At 43.0% G+C, this 26,160-nt stretch overlaps 1 protein-coding gene across 1 annotated transcript in view; it reads right to left on the reverse strand.

Annotated features, from left to right (window-relative positions):
* Positions 1 to 18,238, reverse strand: part of RIN3 (Ras and Rab interactor 3) — a gene marked incomplete at its 5' end in the record, with an annotated part of 70,729 nt that extends 52,491 nt beyond the window's left edge. Inside the window, one exon of the mRNA XM_080345651.1 lies at positions 18,192 to 18,238. Within this exon, the coding sequence (XP_080201777.1) occupies positions 18,192 to 18,238 (47 nt within the window). The remainder of the gene's footprint in view (positions 1 to 18,191) is intronic.
* Between the last annotated feature and the right edge of the window lie 7,922 nt (positions 18,239 to 26,160).

Here is a 26,160-nt window from a genome sequence, read left to right on the forward strand (position 1 = left end):
GGGTCTTTCAGCGCAGATGATGATGGTCAGTGGATGAGGCTTTTTGGCAGAACAGGAACCCCACCTTTTGGGGGCCCTCAGCAACGAGAGCCATGGTGTGGGGTATCCTCCCCTCAGCAGCCATCCCAGCCAAGAATGAACCAATCAGGCTATTGTACCTGTACAGAGGAGGAAAGCTTTGATAAAAAGCAGAGGGGAAGCTTTGATAAAAAGGCAAGAAAAGTCAATGGGATCATATTAAAACAGGGATATGTTAGGCTAGATGCTTGCTGGTGGCATGTCATAATAGATGATGGATAAGTTCCCAAAAGAAGGGGAAGAGGATTGCATTGCCCAGATCTCTTAAAATGCCATGTTTAGAGCAGTAGCAAACACTTTGTTGAGTCAAATCCTGTGCTGGCTAAGAAATGGGAGTGAATGACCTAACAGACCTTTCCCAGCTATAATGCCATGACCCATGACACATCAGTTGACGCAGTTATGGCACTGATGCTTGACTTCTTTCCTGGGCACAGCTGTCACAAAGATCCAGATGCTGGGCTGTGAGAGTGCTTAATCCAGCAATTTAATCTGGCTCCGCCGTAGCTCTGTAGCCACACAGAGAGGAGGGAGCCCAGGCAGCTCCTGGGCTCTTATTGTGCTGCCAGTTGAAGGGATTTGCGGGGTCACTGCGGTGAGCAGCCAGCCTGCACTATTTTGCTCACTCAGAATTCATGCACCAGATGATTTCTAAGCTCATAGTCTTCAGAAATAACATACAACCCTCTGTCCTTTCTCCCACAATCCTGCAAAACTCTTTGACTGATACAGGCAGGTGTTCATTTTTGTTAGGTGCGATGCAAAGCTGAAAAGCTGGCCCTACATCTGCCCACTTTTAATTTTTTTATTGAGTTCTTACTGCAAAGTACTTTTAAATCCTGCAGCCTCTTTGCTAAATTGAACTCAGTTGGGATACATGGAACTCTGTGTTGCATACTGACTGGCAACACAGGTTAATTAATTGCACAGTGATTATATTCACACACCTGCCCCAGTTTGGCAGAAGGTATCAGGTTGCTTGTTGGAGGTAATAGTAATGGCAATGGTGATTTGAATTATTGCACAGTGACTCTACACTGAAGTAATGGCACCGCCGTGACTCATTGCTTTTGAAATGAAGAGTCACACTTGGAAGATGAATATTCCCAGAAATCATCAGAACCGCAAGGGGATATAATCCACTGAATTTCATGCAGGTGCAGGCCTGGGCAGACCTTTGCATGGGACTTCAGAAATTTTGCCACAAACTTGCTGACACTGAGAGCTTCCTGGCTGACTATGTAGGCCTGGTCACTCTGAATTAGCCTGAGGCAGCTGAGACACACAGGAATTGTGTGTTCATCTAACAGCAGGGACTGTCAGATGAATTCTTCACTCCTGCACATTTGTAGCTTCTGCCCATCACCAGACCAGATCTGACAAGACGCATTAGGTGATATTAAATCTGAGTCTTAAATCAGAAAGCAAATGCTCTGTCATGCACTGATAAGACCAAGGGCCTTAGCTTTGTTTAAATAGACCAAGTGTAACAATTAAGAACTAGGTTTTTATTATGTTTTATTCCTTTTATTTCTGCCCCTGAATATTAGAAGTTGTCAAGAGAAAGCAAGAACAAGGTTTTGCTATGCTGTTCTCAATTAAAGGAATACTCTGGTATATCTATGTTTATAGCAGAGCAGGCATCACAGGTCTTAACATATGTGTCAGCCGGCTTGCTACTGGGGGAGAAAGATGGACAAGTGACCATAAACTCCATGCTCAAGGTGAAAAGCAACTTTTTGCACCAAAGCCAGCTGGTAGCTGAAGGGATACTATTCAGGACAAGCCAGTTTGTGTCTGAAGCTCACATGCAGAAACCCTTCAAGCACAGCAACACAGTTTACAAGGAGCACATGAAGCAGAAGGAAAAGATAGAAGCTCCTGAAGCTGACATACCAGTTTCGGTGGAAGTAGATGGACAATGCTGGTAATTTCTGTGGTTAAAAGAGTGAGTTAAGAGCAAAGGGCTTCATGAAGGTGGGTCAGATGATGATGCTGAGATTAAAAGACTGACAGAAAACTCACAGCCCTATTTTACATCTCATTTCACAACCAGCCTGGTTGGACTTGGTTGCAGGGCTCCATGCCCACTAGTGATAGTGATTCTTTGATTTACGCTGAGAAGAGCATGAAGTTCTGAACCCAGCACACCAGAGAAGGACTCATCAGACTTACATGAGTAGCAGCAAAAGAAGTGAAATAAGGTTTCATCAGTTAGACATTTGCTGTATACATAGCTACCTGTGCTTTCCTTGGTTTGATATAACTTCTGATTAGACGGACTCATTAAAAATCTTTGTCCAGACACATGGGAATCCATGTACTCCTACTTTCAGTTCACTAGGAGGGAAGTTATGTGGTGCTCCAGCTAGAGGACATCAAGCTTCATTTTGCTTCCATCTTAGATGTGGTCATTTCTCGATGCCTTATCGTTATTCTCATAAACCAGCCCACCTTTGCTCACTTGATCAGTTGAGATCAAACTAAACCAAGATGGAGGAGAAGGATTCATTTACTCTGGACCTGGCTTGGATCACCTTGCTGGATTCTCATTTATTTCTTCCAACAGGTGGCGAAACTCAGGCACTGCACCCAACCTAGCTACAGGGAGAGCTCTGGAAACTTCTTGAGTTATTGAGGCATCATAAACAGAGTATGAGGAAGATGGGTAGGCAGTGAAGTGACACATGGAAAAACCCATAGCTATAGCACAACAGCTAACTTTGTGTACCAAATGTCAACACGGCCTCACAGAAAATTCAGGCTTTAATAAATGCTTTTTCATAATAGAGCCAAGAGATCTGATACTAATCAAACAAACAAACAGCAAAAATCACAATGAAAAACCCAAAAATCAGAAAGAGAAGAAAATTCTTGAGGTCTTCAGAGATCACACCCAGCTGATTGCTGTGCTTTAGTCAAAATAAAAAACAAGTTCCTCGTTGTCCGATAGGTGAAAAGGGAAAAGGTGTAGGGTGTTAAGCAAGCCATGGGAGCTTCCTGCAGTGTAAGGTTTTCAGATGTACAGAAAAACCGGAGAATGGAAGTGACAGGACAGGCTCAGTGTGTCCCATGAGGCAGGCTTGCCTGTTCTGTAGTCCTTCCTACTTTGCAGAATGCTTGTGTTACTGGTCCACCTTGGTGACAAACATAGCTCAGGAAGCTGTGCTTCTCAAACTGTGGTCTGCGGACAACCTGTGGTTGGCAGAGCACTTCCTCTTGCTCACTGCTCTCCTTGTTCCCACTCTACTTTCGTGTCCACCCTTCATCTGTTTGGTCTTTGATCTACACTTGATGCTTTGCATGTCCAGGCCTTTCTGTTCAGCCTGGAAAGCACCATGCTTAATAGCCAAGGTGCTTAATAGCCAAAAGGTAAGGCAAACCAAGGGTCTTTTGACACCTCATAGCTCAGCAAACCTCTTCGTTCCCCACCTAGTCCGCTTTCTGTTACAGGTAGCCTCCGTTTCAGCAGTGAAGTTTTGCACCCTGCAATTGAAGGCTCACTTCAGTGAGCTTTTCTGTAACCTGCCAGAGATTTCCAAACTGCCCACTGCTGTGAAGGCTGACAGGGGCTGCCACACACTGACTGCAGGCACACACCTCTCCCCAGCTGGACCCTGCCTGCACATGTTCACATGTATGCCATGTGTAAGTGGAATAAATCATCACCTGGCCTGGGAGCTCCACTAATGGGCACAAAAGGATCAGGTGTGGGACAGCCCATCTGCCCCTAAATCGTTCACCAGCTCACTGAGACCTCATCTTCCCAGTCACAGAAACCAACAGAGGAGATCACAAAAATGAGCAAGTGCTATTACACTCCTTGGTGGGAAGGGTGTAAGGGCCACTTCTGCAGGTGGAAGAATGCTAATTCATGTGTCGATCTATTAAGTAGTAAGTGGCCACTGACAATTTTCTGCTCACGTATGATGCCGATTGTTAAGCTGTGGTGCCCTGACTGCTGCTGTTAACAGGTTTAAAGCTAACAAACATATTTTTCCTCATTCTGCCATCATGCAGTCAAAGGACATGACCTCAGCTTACATGGATTTTGAACTGAGCAGAATCTTGTCCCCATTCAAAGGTCAGAAGTCAGGTCAGCTCTGAAGAAGACTCGCTGGATGAGAGCTACTGATGTTGGGAGGGACATGTAGCCACTGTCACTCATCAGAATGCAAACCCAGTGATTAAGACTAATGAAGGTTCTCTTATGACTTGAGCAGCAGGGCTGAGTTGCTCAGGAGGGCAGAAGGAGGGGGTGCTTGCAGCGTTTGCCGTAAGCCACCCAACCGCAGCAGCTGCGCTACCTGCTTGCGTTTCTGCTCCGATTGCTCAGAGAGAGCTCCCATTGCAGGGGTGCACACCTCAGGTGTTAGGAACCAGCTCTCAGCTCCTCTAGAAGAGCTGCTTTTCCTCCTAAATTAGCAAAGCTAAGGGCCTACAGTGAAGCAGCAGCAATACACCTGCCAAAGCCTCTTCTTTGACCCTCTCAAGAGTCTTTCAGCGCAGGAATGGTCTCAAGGAGTGGAGAGATGCAACTAAATGTTAAGTTGCTAGCTTTACCGTGTTTCCTATGTTTATTAGCTCTGTTCCCCCATTTACATACACAAAGGTAGGTATATTATAAAGAATTGCATATGCATAAAAAACCCAAACAGAACACAAGCTAATTCACATTACCTCTAGTACCCAGGTCAGCTCTACTGAAAAACAGTCTCACACTCACAGTCATGACATGGGCAGAAACAAGATAAAAAAATAAATGTAAAAAATTCCCTGGAAGAAGAGGCCTTCGCTGAAAGCCCCTTTATTCTTCAGCCTAGCTGTTTCCTTTAGGAGTTAATTAATGCAGAAGTTAATGCAGATGGCAATTGCTGCCTGTGGCCACACAGTGGACTGGGGCTACTATATCCTATTGGTGTAACATGATTTGGCTTGCCTTCACTTCATAAACTATACTGCTATCTTTATGTAACCTTGTACATGTATATTTTGAGTTCAACAATTCGTCTCAACACATCTTATCAACTGTGTTTCTCTTTTTACTCAGTCAAAACATACTTTTGCAAGTCAAAACCACTTTGCAAGTTTTATTAGCCTACTCCCTTGCTAACAACAGACAGTTGCTGTGTTGAAGATAAGCCCTTCTCCCCCTTGTTCATAATCAGAGATTTTCAGGTCATTTGTCCTTTGCCTTTTTCAAACACAAATTATTCTCTTAGGAATTTTAGCATATCAGCAAAACTAAAGTTTTGTGTGTGTGTGCAGGCAATAAAGGATATTTTATACTTCTGCAAGGCTCTTTCACTGCAAAGAAGAGAGTGTCTGAAACGTGGACCCAGCCAGGATTCATTTCTGGCAAGGTCAGAGCAGCCAAAGAAAGCACATTTTCCTGAAGAAAAAGCTGCGAAAGTGTTTGCTAGATAATTCTACTTTAACTTCTCTGGAAAGGCTTGTGAGGCGCAGGAACCAGACACAAACGTCGGGAAGAAGAGAAGCAATTTCCTAAGCTGTGAGAACATAAGGAAGTCCCAGCCCTTCCTCAGCCCCTGGTGTCGGTGTGTACAGGGGCCCAGCAGAGCCCCCAGCTGGACAGAAGACAGATGGGCTTGTTCTGTGCCCCTGGAGAACACCTCAAGTGTTGGGAGCCCGGAGCACTCCCGTTTTGACTGCAGGGCCAGGGCTATAGGCAGAGGTTTTGCCCTTTCCCAGCTCATCTGGCCAGGAAGGAAGACAGGAATGAAAAGCCGGGGAATGCTTTTCTGTATTGTACTCACTTAACAAAGAGGGGAAAGGGAAATGGAAAATTAAAGGGAGGGAGAAATTCCCAAATTCAAACTTTATTAAGAATATATTGTAGTTTTGCTTCACTTTGTCAGTGAATTTAGCATAGACATGAGACACACAGGGTACGAGGTGCTAAACACACAGGCTTGCATAAAGCTGAGCAGTCTTCCCCTATTCTAAGAAATACCTGCAAATGCTTGTCTCAGTCATGATTGGCAACCAGAAATGGCCATTTTGCCAAGTGAAATAAATCCACTGAACTTTTGCCCTGTGGTATCTCAAGGAGCAGAGCACAGGCCTTCAGAGGGACCATCTCTTGTTAAAACACCACACAAAGGGTCTTCAAACCAGTCATTCAGTCACTGATCTGAAGACTTACTTACATATGAATATTCTTATTTTGGGCAAGATTTTCTTTTGATATCAGCATGAATATACTTCAATACATGGTGCTGTTAGTAAAAAAAAAAAAAATAAATCAATATCTAAATCTGTGAACTTACTCTTTTTCTGTCATCTTTAAGCCTTACTCCAGCAATTTCACACTCCTCACATTTAATTTTAATTAGGCATTGGAGAAATGTGTTTGTTTTTTGCTTTATGATCTGATAGGATCCCTGTCTGTGTTCACACTGATGCAAGGTTAGAGATCTGCCTCCCTTGGGGAAGGAGCAGCAGAAGAAAAAGGCTTGTTGGGGTATGTCAGTGATATGGAAAGGTGGTGAAAGGGCATGGTCCCCTGTCACAAGGATGAGAGAGGTGTTCTAGTTTGCTGGGCTAAATTGAGCAACCTGCCCTGTGGGTTGGCATGGCCCTCATCATCCTGTGTTGGTGGAACAGCCTGGGGCCAAAGGACTGGTTAGAGGAGCAGTGTCAGAAACTCTTGAAATGTCTCTGCTGTGGCTGTGAGCTCAGCATGTGACTACAGAACCTGCCAAGCAGTGAGGCAAGTCTGTCAGCTCCCGCAGTGCCAACTAAACCATTGCTGGAACCTCAAGCTTGTTCACTTAACAGTGTTTATGGTCACTTGGTCACCAGGGATACAATGCAAATAAACCATGAGCTGAAGGATGTGGGTTCACAGCAGTTTATGACAACCCATAACTCTGCTGTCCTGGTCATGTCCTCTGCAAAAAATCAGTGCTGCACACACCCCCACCTCCAGGCTGCCATTGCTTGTCTGACCCTGGAGCAATCTGACTCGGGGGGCGAGAGGGTAGAAGAAGGTTTGTGCTAGACATAGCTCTCTGGCCTGGCTCCCTGATCAGCTCGGTGAGGCATGAACAAATATTTGACTTTGATTCAGTCCACTGGCACCAATCACCCTGAATTACTCCCTGGAGCTGCTTCTTCTCCAGTAAGACCAGAGACCTCATGGGTGCAGGGCTTCCTAAACAGGACACAACAATTAGGCACCTAAAGTTAGGCAGGGTGAATCCAGGCTAGACCGCTAGGTCTAATAGCAAAGGGAGATGTCAGAATGCCAGTCCAAGGGACTAATCCCTACCTGCCATGCATCCCTATTGCAGGTGGCTCTTCAGAGTGTCCCTCAGGCAATCTCTACCATGGTTCCCCAGCCCAGAGGACTCCGTTCTGCTGGAAGGGCAACACAAATACTTCACCTTTTGGCTAGAAAGGTCACCAATGATCTCTAGTCTAAAACTAACTAACTTCTAATCCTTAGAAAGCATTAGAATGGAAGTTCAGCACAGAATTATATCAAAACATCCTGTGTTACGTATTTGTCCTCCCAACAGAAAGAACAAGTTCAAGGTCCTGCACATGGGTTGGGGCAATCCCAAGCACAATAGAGGCTGGGTGAAAAACGGATTGAGAGCAGCCCTGAGGGGAAAGACTGGAAGGTGTTTGTTGATGAGAAGCTCAGTGTGACTTGGCAATGTGTGCTTGCAGCCCAGAAGGCAAATCGTAACCTGGGCTGCATCAAAAGAAGTGTGGCCAGCTAGTCAAGGGAGGTGACTCTCCCGTGCCAATCTGCTCTTGTCAGACCCCACTTGGAGTACTGCATCCAGCTCTGGAGAACCCAGCGTAACATAAGAAGGACATGGAGTCATTTTAGCAGTATTGGATTAGATATAAGGAAGAAATTCTTCCTCACGAGGGTGGTGAGGCACTGGCACAGGCTGCCCAGAGAAGCTGTGGCTGCCCCATCCCTGGAAGTGTTCAAGGCCAGGTTGGACGGGGCTTTGAGCAACTTGATCTAGTGGAAGGTGTTCCTGGCCATGGCCGGGGTGTTGGAACTTGATGATCTTTTACATCCATTCCAACCCAAACCATTGTATGATTCTATGAAAGTCATCCAAAGCCAAGCTCTTTCCTGTCTGCTGATTCAGCAGGAGAAGCTCTGAGCTTTGCCTGGTTTCTGTTTTTGTGTGGGGTATCAGGAGTGACAAATTCCTTGGAGAGAATTCAAGGGGGGAAAAAAAGGAGAGGAGAGAAAAATTCTTGGCAGGCAAGATGAAAGGTTGGGCCAGGTCCCAAGCTGTCTTTTAGCCAAATATGTGGGACAACCTTCTTTTGCCTAGAAGTCTGCTAGCAATTTGCAGAACAGTGTTGCAGGTAGCCAGCAGAGCTGTCAGTCTTCAGATTCTGCTATTTTTTGGTCTCTGTTTCCTTGGAGAATTTTCCCAAGCCAGCACATAATTTAATTCAGTTCACAAGGGGCTGCAGCTGCTTCCAGTTGTGACCAACAGCTGCTTTTACCAGACAGAGGCTTCAAAAGACTGGCTTCCTCCAGAGGGCCACAGGAGGGGTGTACCTGAGCTGTGTGGATTCCCTACATTTGGCAAGGTTTCCTCAGCATCCAAAAAGTTGTATGTATTCCATTTTTTTCAACGCAGCATTGAAATTCCCTAATAAATCATTAGCCTTGCAAAAACAAAGCAAAATTAACATGGTCAGGAGATAATTTCAAATAGTGGACAGGACAGGTCTGTCAACCCTACCAGGAACAGCGTTGATCCACAGATGCCAACGAGTCACCTAAGGCAAACACCAGCAGCCCCAGCAGCACCATTATCTGGGCCAGAATTGCAGCCCTGCCTCAGAGAACAGCTCAGGGCTCAGTTTCATGCTCCTCCTAACCCAGGGCAATGGCAGACACTGCAGAAAGGGCAGGCTCCCGGCCCCATGGGCACACAGTTCCAACACCTCACTTTTGCTGCTTCTCTTGCTTCAGCTGTACAGGCTGTGTAAACACAGAGGAAGCTGGCCCAGCTGCGTAATCCAGCAGGGAACTCATCCACCAGAAAGAAAAGGCTTTCCGAGAACTGGAGTCTGTTCCTGGTCTCACCCCAAACCTAAAGGTCTCAGGCAAGGCCAGGGTTTGCTTAACAAGGATCCAGGCGATTGAGCTACAAAGTAAGTGACTAGAATGAAATCAGCTCCATGAACTTGTGCCTCAGTTTCTCTTCCTACAGTGGCAGTAGTAGACACCTGCCTTCAACTGGTTGTTGGAAGGCTTAATATTCATGAAACACCCAGAGGTCCTGTCATACTTACAAGAGCTTTATATTAATCATACAGTGTAATTAGGATTAGTGAAAAAGCTTTGTCCGTTTTGAAGGTACCAGTAATGCAGAAAGCAGAAATCCTTTACTCAGACATAAATATATTCCCCGTTTAGCAGAAAGGTGATGGAAAGTCTGGGAAAGGCACACTGTGATATGCATGTATATATTCATCTATTTGAAAAGAGCTGTGTTCCCTAGCACTCCCTGGCTTGTGTGCATATAATAGAATATCTATTTAGGAAAGTGTGACAAGCATAACCAGCTATGCAATGCTAACATCTGCTAATCATTGCTGCTCGAGTAATCATCTTCACTTGCAAAAAGATTTATACTATTTTGGGTGCAGGCGAAGAGAAGCTAAGTACTCCAAACCTCTTGCAACTGAAATCTTAAGAGAAGCATTGCCTGAACATTCCCACTCCAGCAGGGTATATTGACGCAAGGATCTCATTTGTGGAGGTGGGTAAAATTACTTTAGATAGCTCAGAGAGGTACAAAACGGACAGAGGAAAGGCTTGTGGCTACAATAATCACCATATTGGGTGATGCTTGTAGCTTTTTTTTTTTTTTGTATTTGCACTGCTTAAATAGCGCTGCGTGCTTGACCACAGCTGCTTTGCAGTGCTGTTCTATCGTACTTTCACAGCCCCCACGCCCCCACCCCCCAACCTTCACAGCTACAAATCTCTGGCTGAAAGCTTGCCCTGCTGCTCTGAGAAGCAAGGACCTGACAGCCTGGATTCTGAACCCATTCCCTCTCCAGCTCCAGAAAATAACTCCAGACTGACACCAGCACATGGCTCCAACTCAGCCATGTGCATATTTGTGTTTTAGGGATGCCCTTCATCAGAGGGAGGATGGGGGTGACACGTGTCCCTACACTGTAAGAGCAGATGGTGGACGCCAGAGTGGTGAAGGGAGAGTGGGGTGCTGAACGTCTTTGCAGAAAATACAAGACACACACAAGCAACCTTGTAGAACAGCCCCACGTCCCTGCACAGCAGATTGGGGTACAACCATCACACAAGGACAATGCTTCTCTACCCTGCCCACCACAGGCTGCCTTCTCTGGCAGGGGTGTATTGCCCTGGTTTGACAGCCACATTTTCACCCCTGCAGATGCTGTGCACCCTTTTTGGCCTGCCTGTTCAGCTGTCTTCTCACCGCTGCTTCTCCTTGTGCAGCTAGATCGGTGCCAGAGTCCGGGTGTGCCCAGCACCCTTACACCTCCCACTTTGCAGTGTAGATGTTTCCTGCCCTTGTAACCATGGATTTCAGAGCACTCCATGGCTGGCTGGCTCTCCTAGAAGAGCTGCACACCCTCATTCAAGTGGTGTGCATGCACAACAGGACTCAGTAATGTATATCTCAAGTAATTTGCTCTTCAAATTCATGGGTAGCCCCTATTGATTTCACCCCGCAAGTGCCATACTGTGTCCCCCGTGGCCCATGGCTATTATGTCTAGTAAACTGACCTAGTCTTGAGCAAGTCCTACAGATCTGATAACATAGTCAGTGACCCAGGCCATGCCCACCAGGGCTGTAAGGGCCTCTGTTCATTCAGCAAATTCAGAAGAAGAAAGCACCTTCACTAAATCTCTTGATATATCACCTGTCTCCAAATTTTAAGACAGACATTTTCTCATACAGGCAGACAGGTTGGAATGGTATTAGAGTATTAATGTTTGAAGGTTTTTAAGCATTATAAAATGCCTAACAAGCACTCCACCCCATCCCTCCCAGCTCAGACATAATGACCAACAAACATTCACAGAGGTAAAAAAGTCCCTTACCTGTCCACATACAACCCTCCAAAAAGTCTGCAGAAATGTAACCAGGGAAGCAAAAGATTGGCAGGATTTTGATCTCTTAATCCTCCAATTAAATGCTCCTTAGGAGCAAATTATTTGTCCTAAAATAGATATAATTAATTGACCAGCACAATGTCTGCTATAGATCTTGCAAGAGTGAGAAACTGATGTATGTACCTTCCCTGAACAGAACAATGGTTTTCAAGCTCTTCCCTTCTAAACACCAGCATCATCTTGTCTTTGCGACCCTAAAAACTCTTAACAAATTTCAGTTAATCAATTCTTATTTTGCTCTGGTGCCTGTAGTGCTGCTACTCAGTTATTATTCATATCTATGACAACAGTGGCACAGGGAGGGTAAGATCAACAAGCACGAGGCCTTGACTTTTTGGATGGTTTTTGAAAATAAGCGTCATTTACTTAGCAGTCTACTAATTTACTTATCTATATTGCTATAGCATCCCCAATCCTCCCTAAGGATAAGGGCATGTTCATTGCTGGAGAGGGCCCTTACCTCAAACTGGTTTGGTAATCACAGTATCACAGTATCACAGTATGTTTGGGATTGGAAGGGACCTCAAAAGATCATCTAGTCCAATCCCCCTGCTGGAGCAGGAACGCCTAGGTGAGGTCGCACAGGAACACGTCCAGGAGGGTTTTGAATGTCTCCAGAGAAGGAGACTCCACAACGCCCCTGGGCAGCCTGTTCCAGTGTTCTGTCACCCTCACTGAGAAGAAGTTTTTTCTCAAATTTAAGTGGAACCTCTTGTGTTCCAGCTTGATCCCATTACTCCTTGTCCTATCATTGTTTGCCACCGAGAAGAGCCTGGCTCCATCCTCATGGCACTCACCCTTTATATATTTATAAACATTAATAAGGTCAGCCCTCAGTCTCCTCTTCTCCAAACTAAAGAGACCCAGCTCCCTCAGCCTTTCCTCATAAGGGAGATGCTCCACTCCCTTAATCATCTTTGTTGCCCTGTGCTGGACCCTCTCCAGCAGTTCCCTGTCCTTCTGGAACTGAGGGGCCCAGAACTGGACACAATATTCCAGATGTGGTCTCAGCAGGGCAGAGTAGAGGGGAAGGAGAACCTCTCTTGATCTACTAACCACCCCCCTTCTAATACACCCCAGGATGCCATTGGCCTTCCTGGCCACAAGGGCACAGTGCTGGCTCATGGTCATCCTGTTGTCCACCAGGACCCCCAGGTCCCTTTCCCCTACACTGCTTTCTAATATGTAATTTCCCAATCGATACTGGAACCTGGGGTTGTTCCTGCCCAGATGCAGGACTCTACACTTTTCCTTGTTAAATTTCATTAGGTTATTCCCCGCCCAACTCTCCAGCCTGTCTAGGTCTCTGGATGGCAGCACAGCCTTCTGGCGTGTCAGCCACTCCTCCCAGCTTAGTGTCATCAGCAAACTTGCTGATAGTACACTCTGTTCCCTCGTCTAAATCGTTAATGAATATATTGAATAATACTGGCCCTAGTACTGACCCCTGAGGCACTCCACTAGATACCGGCCTCCAACTAGACTCCGCACCATTGACTACCACTCTCTGGCTTCTCTCCTTAAGCCAGTTTGTAACCCACCTCACTACTCTATTGTCTAGACCACACCTCCGCAACTTAGCAACTAGGATGCTGTGGGAGACTGTGTCAAAGGCTTTACTGAAGTCAAGTAATCCAGTGTGCAGCTGTGACAAATGTGTGCTGCTGCAATGTGCTTGAGGACGAATCCATGGCCAACCCCACTGCCTTGGGGGGCATCTCCAGTGTGAACTGCCAGCCCATCAGAACCCCATGGATGAAGAAGCTGGAAGAGGAGATAAGTGGATATTGTACTTGGTTACTAGAAAAATGACTCTGTAGGGACCAGAGCCAGCTGTGGAGGCTGCATGTGTCTGGGGAGTGGGAGGTGGACAGAAACTGAATTTAAGACAATTGGGTGATATAGTCTAGCTCCTATCGGGCTCTAGATGAGGATTTACTCTGGAGATTCCACTTCAGTTACTCATGGTGAAATAGCTGCCCAACACCACAGAAAATAATAATCTCAAACCAGGGCTAGGAAGTAATCTAGGGCACAGGTTGAACTGCAGTCCATGCTTAGGCCAGTGCCTACTCTTAGATATGAGAATTGCTACTTAACTGCCTTTTTAGCATGACTTTGTGTTAACTGCTTCCACTCGTTCTTGAAGGCCTTCTTAAAGCTACCCTTCTGTAGTCAAAGTCTTCTTCCATTCTTGTTTTCTTAGTTTTGATCCATGCTATTCAGAAAGACAAATCTGAAACATTCTTTGGTAATACGAATACTTCAAACATGCAGAATATTATGCCTTAAAAAAAAAAAAAAAATCAGACATCTCAGGTTAGTAATTATTCCTGCATTAATTCCTCAGAAGCCCATTCCATGTAAGGGCCCAGATCAGTACAGTGATCTACGATCGAGTTGTTGCTCTGAACACCAAGGCTGTCGAGACTGGGTCCATCCCAGCACATCCCAGCCCCTTTGACTCTAGAACCATTTTGAACTGATGATAATGTGGCAAGAGGGATTATAAACTCTCCTTGGTCCTCTAGAGAACAGGTGCTAAATGAGCTTTCCCCTTATTCTTTCTAATTCTAAATCTCATAATAACTTCTTCAATACCCACATTAATTGTCATTCATTTGTGTTTCATCACAAAAGGCAACCTAAACAGTCAAAAACATACACACACCCTTCCCTGTACAGGGGGAATACCTCTGTGATACAGTTGGGAAAATGTGATAGTCCTCTGGGACATCACAGGGTTTTTGATGAACACACCTACCTTCTACTCACAGATCCATCTGCACTATAATTTGGTCACACATTCCAAACAGCTGCCTTTTCTTCCTAATTTCCCTTCCAAACTATTTCTTTCTAATCTCAAATGGAAAAAAATCTTCCTCCCTTCCAAAATTATAATGGCTAAAGATCTGCAATGGACAATATTTTGTTCTGATTTCACCGAGACACTTCAGTTTCTGTACTCTTTAGCAATCCAAGCTCGCAAGCATTTAAAACTCTGGGAAGTGAATCTTGCTGCAGCTTTCTTTTCTAATGGATTGATTTTAGGTATTGGCTTTGATGTCTATTTTCCATGTGGTTTTCAAGATCCTTCTGAGTCTCACAGGCCTGTATTTACCAATGGATGAGTTAAAATATAGTCCTACTATCATTTGGAAAAATGCTATAAAATTATAATCTCTGAGATATCTGGACTATGTACACATGGTTTAATAAGGGACGGAGCTGACCCAAATTTGTGTCAAGCAACTCTCACAGCTACTCTCCAGGACACACTACTCTACACATACACACCTGTACACACAGAGCAAGAGAGATGCATGCACCCATGTGTTGTACATTTTTCAGCCTGTGCTGCCTCCAGGATTGAAAGTCAACAATACAAACCAGCATGTAGCCATTTAGGACAGGAAGTGAAAAACTATATTTAGGTGAAACTGTAGAAGATGAGCAGAATATTGCTTACATTCGTGTCCCCATTCCTGTGAACACTGGTATGAGACTGTCTGGAATGGTGAGTTCTCTACGCAAGGGCAATATTCCCAGTGTGCTCTACCCTCTAGCAAAGGGACAGTTGCCTTCCGCGCTATCACAACTGTCACTGCACAACGTGCTCAAAGGATCCGCTAAGTTTGGCGAGTACTCACTTACTGAGAAGCACTGGAAAGATCACATGACAAGACAGTGTTGGTTGTCAAAATGCTTTTCTGTTAAATGCATTTAAGGAGATGTTACGTCTCCTCTCTAGATGCACTGCATTCAGGCATCTTTGGAGAGCACCTCCTCCTTTGTATCTTTACAGGATATCCCGATCTTGGTGCAATGCATCTTGAGCACAGACATTTCCTTCCTGAGAAGCACCATCCCCCAGGATGCAGAGCGTACCCTTTCCAGAGCTTGACAGACAGCAGAAGGATTTGATAACACTGATTTGTTTCCAGTTGCCTGAACCGTCCCTTCCCCACTTCAACACCCCCATGTTCTAGACCTTCTGCAGCCAGCAGGACTTGTCCTACTTGTTCAAATAAGCTTGGATTAAGTCCTTTACAAAGGATGGCTCTTGAGGAGTATTTCAAAATTGTTTTTTCAGTTCAAACCTGTAAATGTTGGTATTAGATTTATTTACCCCAATGCAGAGACTGATATATAGCCTGGGCAGAACAGTTATTTGATAAGAAAAGTTTTGTGGCCAACAAGAATCTAAAAGCTCCCAATCCAGCAGAAGTCATGAGTTTGATAGGCTGCTTACCAGAGCAGATCAGGCTAGGCAATCAAAACAGTACCTTTCAAAGCTAAAATCTGTGAACCTATGTGAACCACCTTTCAGTGCTTGACCTCTTTACATCTACACACATTGCATGAAATCTGTCAACTGTGATGGTGGTTTTTGTGCCAAAGAGACATTTCACTGAAAAGATGCACAATCATTACTTCATTAGGCAGCCTGGTGCCTCAGAAATGGGTACCACTGTAACCCATCAGAGCTACCTGAACCAACCATTATCCCAAAGGACTATTTAATACTTGCATATTATGTCTCTGTCTCAGTTCCCATCTGCTCTCCTCATCATATATTTCCCAGATGTTAGAATGAAGGCATATATGTTTTCATGAAACTGTGGTCACCAGGCTCAATCAGCCTACATTTCTCCAGATGTTTTGTGATCTCACTCCTTATTAACATTCCTAGGAGTTAGCCTGACTCTGGGTCAGAATTACTGGTTAAATTTCTCTCCTAACCCGTTTTGGAAGAATGAGATTAGATTGATCTCTAGCTAGCCCCTAGATACTTTCCTCCCCACAATCCTTTCTGAGGAGCTACTAACTCTGGAGGCAGATTTCTCTCCAGTGTCTTTCTGTCATTTCAAAGGTGTGAGTCAGCCAAACCTATTCATTTGCTACATGCAGAATAGACCTTTCAATCATTACTAGACATGGACACATCGATACTTTCAAAGTTGCTAGAGTACTTTTATGATAATTTGCACTGTCATAATTTCTATGAGTAAGCTTTCCCATTTAGTTAATAACCCGAAGAATATGGTGAATGAAGGTGCAATCTCATTAACTGCTCATGCAATTTTTGTCCACAGAATTTTAAAATCAGGTCCAAATTCTCCATTGGCAGCTTGCCTTATGTTACGATCTCTTTTGAAAGCTACTGATTTTATCTACACATACTTTGTGAAATTGGTGCCTAATTCAATCTGACCATAACAGAAAATCAGCTAAACATTAGTTATACACATTTCTAATTCTGTAACATGTTGGAGGCCACAGGGTATGCACGCTGAAGTATAAGTTTGAAGATCTTCAGCAATATTGTGGCATGTTAACAGAGAGTTAAAACATTTTTTTCCTAAATACCTAAGTTCCTTTTTATGAGTGGAAGATAGATTGAAAATAAAGACCATGAGTCAATGAAATAAAAGGCTGTTCTGTTAAAGTGTTTGGATGCTCATAAACTTATGAAGAACACATGCGACATGCCCATTTATCCTTCAGTATTCCTGCATTCCTGCAACCACTTGATTTATAGTCCAAATGCAGGATCTATGGCTTATTTACTTTCTCATGCAACTCTAAACCGAAAGCAAACCTTTGCAAGCATGTGGCTCCTTTCAGACAAGCTGAGAAAAAGATAAACAGTATAAATCTTTCAGTCTCTCATTACTTGGCATTTTAACTACAACAAATGAAGGGAATATCTGCAAAGTGCAAATTCTTTGAATTAACATCTACTAAGTTCCTCTTGCCAGTCTACAGGGACTGGATTCTTTCATTTTTTCCTTACAGCTATGTGACCTTTGTCCCTCAGTGTTTAACATTAAGTGGAACTGAGTAATTGTACCTTGGAACAAGAGTGTCAGTGTTGCACTTAATGTAACAACTGAACAAGGCAAAAGCAGTGACACCTGCAGCACAGGGTTCTCCCTCCGTCCCCCGCACTCCATGTGCAGATTTGGGAACAGTGCTCTGGTGAAACTACAGCACACCAGCCTGTCAGCAGCAGCTTCATCAAAGGGGACTGATTTGCAGCACGCTCAGTGACCAAAACCACAACTATCCCATATCCACCTAAACAGATTCTTCTTCTGTACCCATCACAGACACATCTGGGAGACTTTATTTGTGGGAAACAGGCTATGTGTGTCAGACAGATAAGAAACACCCCCGTATCTGGTATGATATGTTTTTCCAAGGGGGGTGACCAAAGGTTTCAGCAGCTGTGTCATTTTCCCCTGATTGTCTCCAACAGGAAACAGAAACGCTCAGCTCCAGCATGAGCTTTATGGTACAACCGAGCCTTGGGCAGATTCTAGCCCGATCCTGGAATCCCAGCAGCTGATTGTCCTACCAACCCAAACCCGCCTTCTCTCACACTATGTTTTCTGGCTCGATCCTGCAAGGTGCAGCGTCTGTTGGCCAGGGGCAAGGAAAGCCTGCAGTCTTTTCCAAACAGAAAACACATCTGAAGTCTGCGGGGAGGCTGCGGACAGGGCTGGTGTGTACCTCAGCATGTTGGAGCTGGAGCCACCATCAGCTCCTAGGGACGAGTCCTTATCCACTTCTCCGTATTTCAGTAGAAGCAAAGCAAGCCACCCAGAAAAATTTGTCACATTTCCAAAAGCACAGAGCTCCCTTATTGTGTCCTTTAGCCCTAAACTGCAGCTTGGAATTCATTCTTCTTTTCTCTGAAAACCTAAGATTCAAGCTAAATAAAAAGGCATTGCAGTTTGTTTTCAGCTGGAACATGTTAGCCAGAGGAAATACTGCAAATTACAATACGATCATGACACACCATTGTGATTTTGTAGCTGATAACTCGGCAGCCAGCTTGCAAATGCAGCTGAGAGCTCTTTGTTAGGTAGCAAAAGGAAAGCGACAGTTATTAAACATGAGCAGTCACTAAAGATTCAGGACTTACCCTGAGTCATCCCTGTCTCCCCTGTCTTCTGCTGATGTTTTCATCATTACAGCAAACTTTAAGACACTTTCTGTTTCACAGTGGCTTTAGAGTTCCTTGGTAAAGAAAGCAATTCCTTTCCATCGCTGAGCAGCACCTCCACATCCTCAGGTTTTGTACTGAAGATATTTCAAGGGGCGGCAGGGGGAGAATGTTTAAAACCAGCTTCAGGCGCAGTAGTATCGGAGGGCAGAGGACTAAACAAGCACTGAAATGAAAGCAAACTACCAAGAGGGTCTGATTTTAGCCTCTCTTATTTCTACTTCCTGTATTTATATGAACGGGGGATTTCAGGAAGAGGCAGTCTTTGGTGGTCAAGGGTGTGTGTGTGTGTGTGTGCGTGTGTGTGTGTGTGTGTTACAAAGCCATATTTAGTAGTGAAGGCAGGTTAACCTTATTAGAAAAGAAGAGCCTGAGACTGTCAGCTTGTTTGTTTCTCTAACTTCAGTAAGTTTCGGGGGAAACTGTTTTACAGGATACAGGTATACCAGGAGGCAACAGAGCATGGTGAACTTTATAAAGGATTTTATAAGGCAGCAGAGCAGTAAGTCTCTGTCTGCAAATTCCTGAAGCATGTGTATTTCTATTACTTGAGTAACTGGAACCAGATGGAGCTTGGAAACATTTATATTTACACAGGACCTGAGCAAATGAAATCTCTAACACTGGCAGAGGACAGCTTTGCAAAAAAAGAAATCCTACTTAAAGCAAAAGCTAATGATAAGGTTGTAAGATTGCTAGCGAATGAATAGCCATCTGTGCTGCGAAGCTCCAGTCTTAGGGTGCATTTGACCTGGAGTTACTTAAGTGGTCAAGTAATGTTTGCCATACTGGAAACCCGACTGAATATAGACCAGCTGTGCAGGCTGGGGACTGACAGATGTGCTGGTAGACAGCGCCGGTGGCACTATCTGGCAACCCTATCATTCCAGAAATATTTGATGTGAGGAGAACATATAATGGAAAAAAAAACCAGGCAGAAGTATGAACCAGAGGCAGGGAAAAGCAATTGCATGGAATGGAGAGGGAGACAAAGATAACTTTTTGTCCCTTTTACCTTTAGAAAGAATTTCCTGGCTTTCTAAGTGTAAGCAGACTTTGCCATACAGCCCACAGTGGAAATGGAAATGTCAGGCAGCTGCCAGTGCCTTTGCATGAGGGAAACTAGACTTCAGTGTAGAATGCAGTTGATTCTGCTGGCACTAACCTTGGGAGAGTCAGAGGGACCTTTATGATCACCCAGTCACAGCTGCAGAACACAAGACTAACTTTTCTCAGGGGTTTTTTTATCAAGTCTGTAACTTCTGTTGACGTTTGAAAATTTATCTTCTAGCTTTTAGAAGGATTTCTCTTAGAAAATCAAAAAGTCTTGACTGAAAGGCTGCATGATGGAAAATTCACCACCCTTCTACATAAAGTGTCTTAGTGCTTAATTGTTGATATTATTTAAATTCACACCTGAGTGTTTGCCTTGACTTTTCTAGTTTAAAATTTTCAGCTACTGTATCTCATAATGCTCTTTTCTGCTAAATTAAGGAGCCCTTTGCTCCAACTCATGTAGTCATTTTCAGTCAACAATGAACTCAATGCAGAATTTAGCCCTCTCAGACAAACCAGTTAGCTGAGATTCACTCATCCGTCACTGTATGCTTGTCAGATCGCAGTTCTGAATCCTTCTGTTGGTTCTGGGCACAGATGTCCCAGAAAAAAAAAATGCTTTCAATGTGTTCACCACCTGGGCACCTTGGAAATGGCATAAGAACCATCTGGTAGGTGCATCACATAAATTCAACTCTACCCCAGGTTTTCATTTCCCTCCACTGAAATTCAACAGGGATCAGGCCCACTAAGAGTTTACATTTGCTTTGCTGGAAAGTAAGTATGCTGAGACAGAAAACTGCAGAGGTGTGCTGATCTGCATGGACCTGTCCAGGTGGGGGAAATCAGTGTTCACACAAATATGCAGCCATCCTAGGCAAATCACAGAATCACAGAACGTTAGGGATTGGAAGGGACCTTGAAAGATCATCCAGTCCAATCCCCCTGCCCAAGCAGGAACACTTAGATGAGGTTACACAGGAATGTGTCCAGGTGGGTTTTGAATGTCTCCAGAGAAGGAGACTCCACAACTCCCCTGGGCAGCCTGTTCCAGTGCTCTGTCACCCTCATTGAAAAGAAGTTTCTTCTCATATTTAAATGGAACCTCTTGTGTTCCAGTTTGAACCCATTGCCCCTTGCCCTATCATTGGTTGTCACCAAGAAGAGCCTGGCTCCATCCTCATGACACTCACTCTAAGATTTTGCAAATGCAGAACATCAGTTTTCAGAGAGCACTAGGCATTTTCAAAGACTTGTTAGGGAAGAAGAAACAAGAGGACTAGAACTATTAAAAAGACCTAGGGTAAATATGGCAAAATTTCAGAATACAAAAACCCTAGTATTGTGGTGCTACTTTCACATGATTTGAGAGAAGCGCCTCTTTTTTTTTTTTCTTTCACACCATTTACAATTTAAAAATGTAGAGTTTAGGAATTTGAAGCTTTGAAACGGGTTTTGTTAAAGATATTGACCGAACTTCATGAAAAAACTGATTTTTTTTTCTGCAAAATGTTTAGTATTTCTGCAACTTAGTTGAGTATTTCTGCAAAATACTTAAAATACGAAAATGAAGAGAAATTTGAAACAAAATTTTGTCCAGGCTTTCCTGGGTGTTTAAGGCAGAGATTTGACAAGTTTGGAACATGACACTGTGTTCTAGAATCAGGCTTTGGAAGCAAACAATTACACAAAGTTAAATGACAAAATAACATCCAATTATTGCAAAATGCCAGTTCTCTTTGATAGATTCAAGACAAATGGGGGAAGTCTTGCCTTTTCTAGGACTGATTCACCCTTTCCATCTTAAGCCACAACATGTGGCAGCCCGTTTTTGTATTTTTATGCAGCTGAGTCAGAAAGGTTTAAAAATGGCTTATGGGGGAAGCCCTTAAGTACAATGAGCACTTTGGCTATAATAAAGTGATTTCAGCATATGCACAGATTATATGATAGTTCTGCATTCCATACAGTAGGAAGCAGCTGCACCAATAACACGGCATATGGTAAGAGCCCATAGGAATTGTCATGCCTATTGTGCCACTAATCCATAGATAATGTGCCTTTTATAGAGCCTATTACATAACAGATCATGATGGGTCATCATGTCATACCTATAGGGGATTAAAAGAAGTGGTACTTTCCACATTCAAATTTTGATTTTTTGAAGTTAATTCTGTGTATAAGAAGGAATCTTCTCCTTTTCCCAGCTTAGAAAATGTTAGTCTAGCATATACCAGAGAATGAACCCCTACGCAAAAGTCAAAGAATGCAGGATATCCCCTTTCCTCACTTCAATAGGAGTCACCTGTAGATGCACAAAAACCACAGTGGCTAATGACAGATTTATACAGCAACAGGGATTCCAAAAGCATGTATTGTGGTTAATAGTAATAATATACGGTTAATATAAGTAATAATATCAGTAACGATAACAAATATTAATAAATAATAAAAGTAATAAAGTAATAAGGTTATAAGGTCAGTAATAAAATAAGGTCAAGCTTCATTTTAACTTGCATCTCTTGATAGTAAACTGACTAGGAGTATTCATGAGAAGACTCTTGCCTAATGAAAATGTTAATATGTCAGACTAATAACTCTTAGCTCCTTTTTTTTCCCCCAGTAACTGCATTTGAAAGCTTTTCATCAGCTCAGAAGAGACTGTACCAGAGAGTATGTACATATACCAGAAGTCATCATAGACCCTGAGGAGGACTACAGGTATGCTAGAAATAGGCAATCAAAGGCAAGAGGGATTACTCCTCCTCTTCACAGTATTTCCAGAGGCTGCGTAACTGGGAAAGGGAAGTGGTACTGTGCAGCTTTTGGACTTTGCTTCCATCCCCTCTACTCAGTACCCAGTACCCAGTGTGAACCTGCTGGATATCACTACACCATGCGACAGAGCAGCCAAAATACCGGGTGTTTCTGAGACTTCTGAATCAGTGCCTCAGTTCAGCAGGTTGTGCTCTCAGTAAAACACACATTTCTAGTCGCAAAAGAGCAAATCATGTGTTTCAGAATTGCTGTGAATCAAACTCATACACTTAACTCACCCCAAATAATGGCTGGATCCAGGTGATACGCCCTGGAATAGAGGAAAATGTGGGCCTTGTCATTCAGTTCAGCAGGGTCCAGATTCCGCCAAGAATGTGCAAGTACATATCCTAGTTGGGTCCTGAAATTTTAGATTTTGAACAGTAAACATGACAGTGTTTCACACGTAGTCATCATCTGAGAAAAAAAGCAACAAACACTCTATCTGTTCATATAATTTATTGATAGTGTACATGTTTTTATATAGTGCATTACAATACTGACTGCTATAATCTGTTATAAATGCTGGATTAACTATTTTTTAAAATTTTCACAACAAAAATAATCAAATATCATGCCAACATTTTGTAACAAATTATCACATTAAATCCATTTGGATTTCATGACATATTTATCTGTACAAAGGACCCCATATCACAGAGCATTCACAGTGCATAAGGTCACAGTCATTGAAAAAATAAATAACATGATAAATAGATTTCTGTTATTTACAGTTTACAAACCCATCCCTTTCTGTTTTCAAAGTAAGCAGTTCTAGAAAGTTTTAATAATATTTAAAGAGGTACTGCACCTCCTAAGGGTGCACTGCAATTGCCTGCAAGTATGAAACAGAGGGAATTTTGAAAGGTTCAGAAGTTATTTCAGAGATTATAAATGACTTCAAATACTTTCTTGCAACGGAAGAGACAATAGGACCCAAATTCCACTCTCAGTCCCACTGATATAAATTTGTGCCAACTACCAGGACACTAATGAGCCCTGGAAACCATGCCCAAGAATGTGAAGGCAAGAATTTGGTCATAAGTTCATGGCAGAGTTTCAGCCATTGGAGACATAGATGCTGCTGGGGAAGAAGACTGGCAAGCATTTCTTGCATACACAACTGGTATACAAATGAAGGCCATAATCTTGCTGTAAAAACCCTCTGAAAGGAAGCATTTTAGTTTGTATTAGCCTTTATAGAGATTATACCTGTCTGTTTTAGACATATTCTGATACATTTAGATTTTGTCACAATTCCCTAGTGCTATAAATCAGCCTTTATTTTTGTCTTTCAAGTTTACCAAGGTAAGTGGTAAACTGTGATAAGTGATAAGATCGCAATGATCACTTACATTCTTTGCGTGAGCAAAAAAGAAAAATAAATGGAATTAACATCAAACTGGTAATTCTTGTAAGAATATATCTAAATGGCATCAGTTTCCCATAATCATTCATTCCTTTCAGACAGTGTACTCTATGTCAGAAGTACGGTAGCAAGCAGAACAATGTGATGTACAAATCGACACAATCACTATACATCTCAGCCTGTGGAGAAGGATCTACCTGTATCTCACATTTCAGGACAGGGATATATAGGATTTCACAACTTTCTCTGGGGAGACAATATCAGGATCTCCCACAGGGGGAAATGTGAGAAAAGTGTATGGTCAAGTTAGCCAAAAGTTTTTTTAAACACGTACACAGTAGGTCAGAAGCTGGAATGTACATGTCAGTTGAACGGCATTCTTCTCTTCAGCAGAATATTGTGCACGTACATACAGAGTTTTCAAAGAAATAGTTTTCAAAGAAATAGAAAAGAAACCGTGTAGTAAATGCACGAGCTGCAAAGATTTTCTTGTGAGTGCTTAAACACAAATAACTGAGGGATCTGAGGGTTGTGATGACAGAACATTATGCCCAATGGTGATATGTTTCAGGTAGGAAGATTCTTTGGTTTCACCTGGCTGTCAGTGTTATTTTAGTGTCTGTTTCATATTACATTAGGTCTGATCTTTCCTTGGCATGAATAATCAGGCAATATTTACACAGCTTAAAGCACTCTACCAAAAACGTCTAACTGTAGGACACATGAAAGGAAGACAACAGCTCATGAGGGATTTGTGCAACTAGAACAAACACATAATAGAAACAAGTATGTGTAATTAAAGCGCAGTCACAAAGGAAATCAAAGACAGAATAGCATCTGCTCTATAATTCCAAAGTATTAGACTAGTAAAGACCTTTTCCATTTGTTTACATGTTGACAGAATGTTTACAAATATAAGCTGAAATGAGAAACTAATTATACGTTTGTTACAGCTGCAGCAAGCATATAAAAATAAAATAAAATTGGCATGCCAATGACTGAGCCAGGAGAAAGATGGCTGACAATGCTGTATCTCTTGGGAAGACTTAAGGTGTTCTTCTAGGCCAGACTTCAGCCCAGAGAGCAGCCCTTAGATCATCAAATAGTCATTAAGATAACCATAACTGTAGCTTTTTGGATTGAGATGTAGCTCCTGAGCCTGACATCTTTACTCAGCTGATACTTTCATTAATCAGTAGGATTCAGAGTACCAGCAGGTGGACTTCCATCGTCCAACTTTATAATGCAGTAGAATTGTTACGGTATCTAAATGGAATCAGCCACTGCTGAACTCAATGGAAACACTCCTGCTTGCGCACCGCAGGCAAGATTGTGCCTGCGGGGCTGTGTGGGACCTGCTGCTGCCATGGAGCTGCGGTGGTGAACTGCTGCCAAAAGCTCTCCTTGACCAGCTGCACTTCACTTTGGATCCTGCTTGTACACCAGGGCAAATGCACAGTTTTGTAGTCTGAGAGAAGGACCCAGTTCTTTTATTTACAAGAGTGGCAATCCAAAGTGGTATCAGCAGAAGAGAAGTCCTTTTAATTTGCGGAAGAAATAAAGTCTTTAGACTACAAAACCAATTAAATATTAAAATATCTGAGTATGACAGAAAACCCTGAAATCATGCTTGGCTGTCATCTTAGGACACAATCCAGCAAGGCACTTGGATACGTGCTTAGCTTTAAGCATGGAATTAATCTTACTGAAGTTAAGCTTTGCTGGATATGGGATATCTTCTTCTGAGTTGCATTACTTTTCAGTGTTAGTATGCTGGCAATTTTCAGATCACAGTAAGTTTTCCCTCTCACATCCACCAGCTTTCTTTTCACTCTTGAGCTGAACATTCACTTACACAACATTGTGACATACATTTCAAAGTCAGCCAGCTAACTTTTGCAATGGTTAGTACAACAAAATGGCTAAAAAATTTTACTGACACAATCTGAAGAGATGCAATATAGAACTGCACTAACTGCAGAGCGCCAAGACCAAATCACTCTGCTTCTTAATTGGAAAATTTGTAGTGGTTTCCTGACCATATAAGCAACTTATTTTTTCTTGTATACATTTGAAAGGCACTAGTCTGCTATTACTCAGCAATAGCCTCCTGAATTACAGATACATTCCGATGTGGGTTTATGTGACATACAACGATTTGTCAATGACATCTTTCTCAGGCCATTCCATTTATCTGCATGGCTCTGTCTGTAACTGCCATCTTTATTTATTTTAGCATATGGGTAATGACTACATAGGGACTCTCTGAACTATTTCATATGATTACATATCATCAAGGCCCTGATACAACATCTAATATTTCTTTGGCAATCAATACATCCCTGGTCATGCAGTGGTGTCAGAAGACAATCCTACTAATGTTATTTGCAATGATAAACATGGCATGATACGTGTCTCATAGCAGAAGATGCATATGAGACCACCTCATGAAATGCAGCATTAGAGTTCAGTATAAATTGTCTTGAAGTGGATCTATGTTTTAGGCAAGCCTATAGATGACAGGACCAGCTATGCAATTTAAGGTCAGTATTACCTTCTAAGATTGTCTCCTGCTCCAACAGAACACACTGGTTTTCTGGAGCAGGTGGTATCTGATTCAGGCAGAATAATTCTAAATTATGTCTG

Source organism: Nesoenas mayeri (genome assembly GCF_963082525.1).
Source record: "Nesoenas mayeri genome assembly, chromosome: 5".
NCBI lineage: Eukaryota > Metazoa > Chordata > Aves > Columbiformes > Columbidae > Nesoenas > Nesoenas mayeri.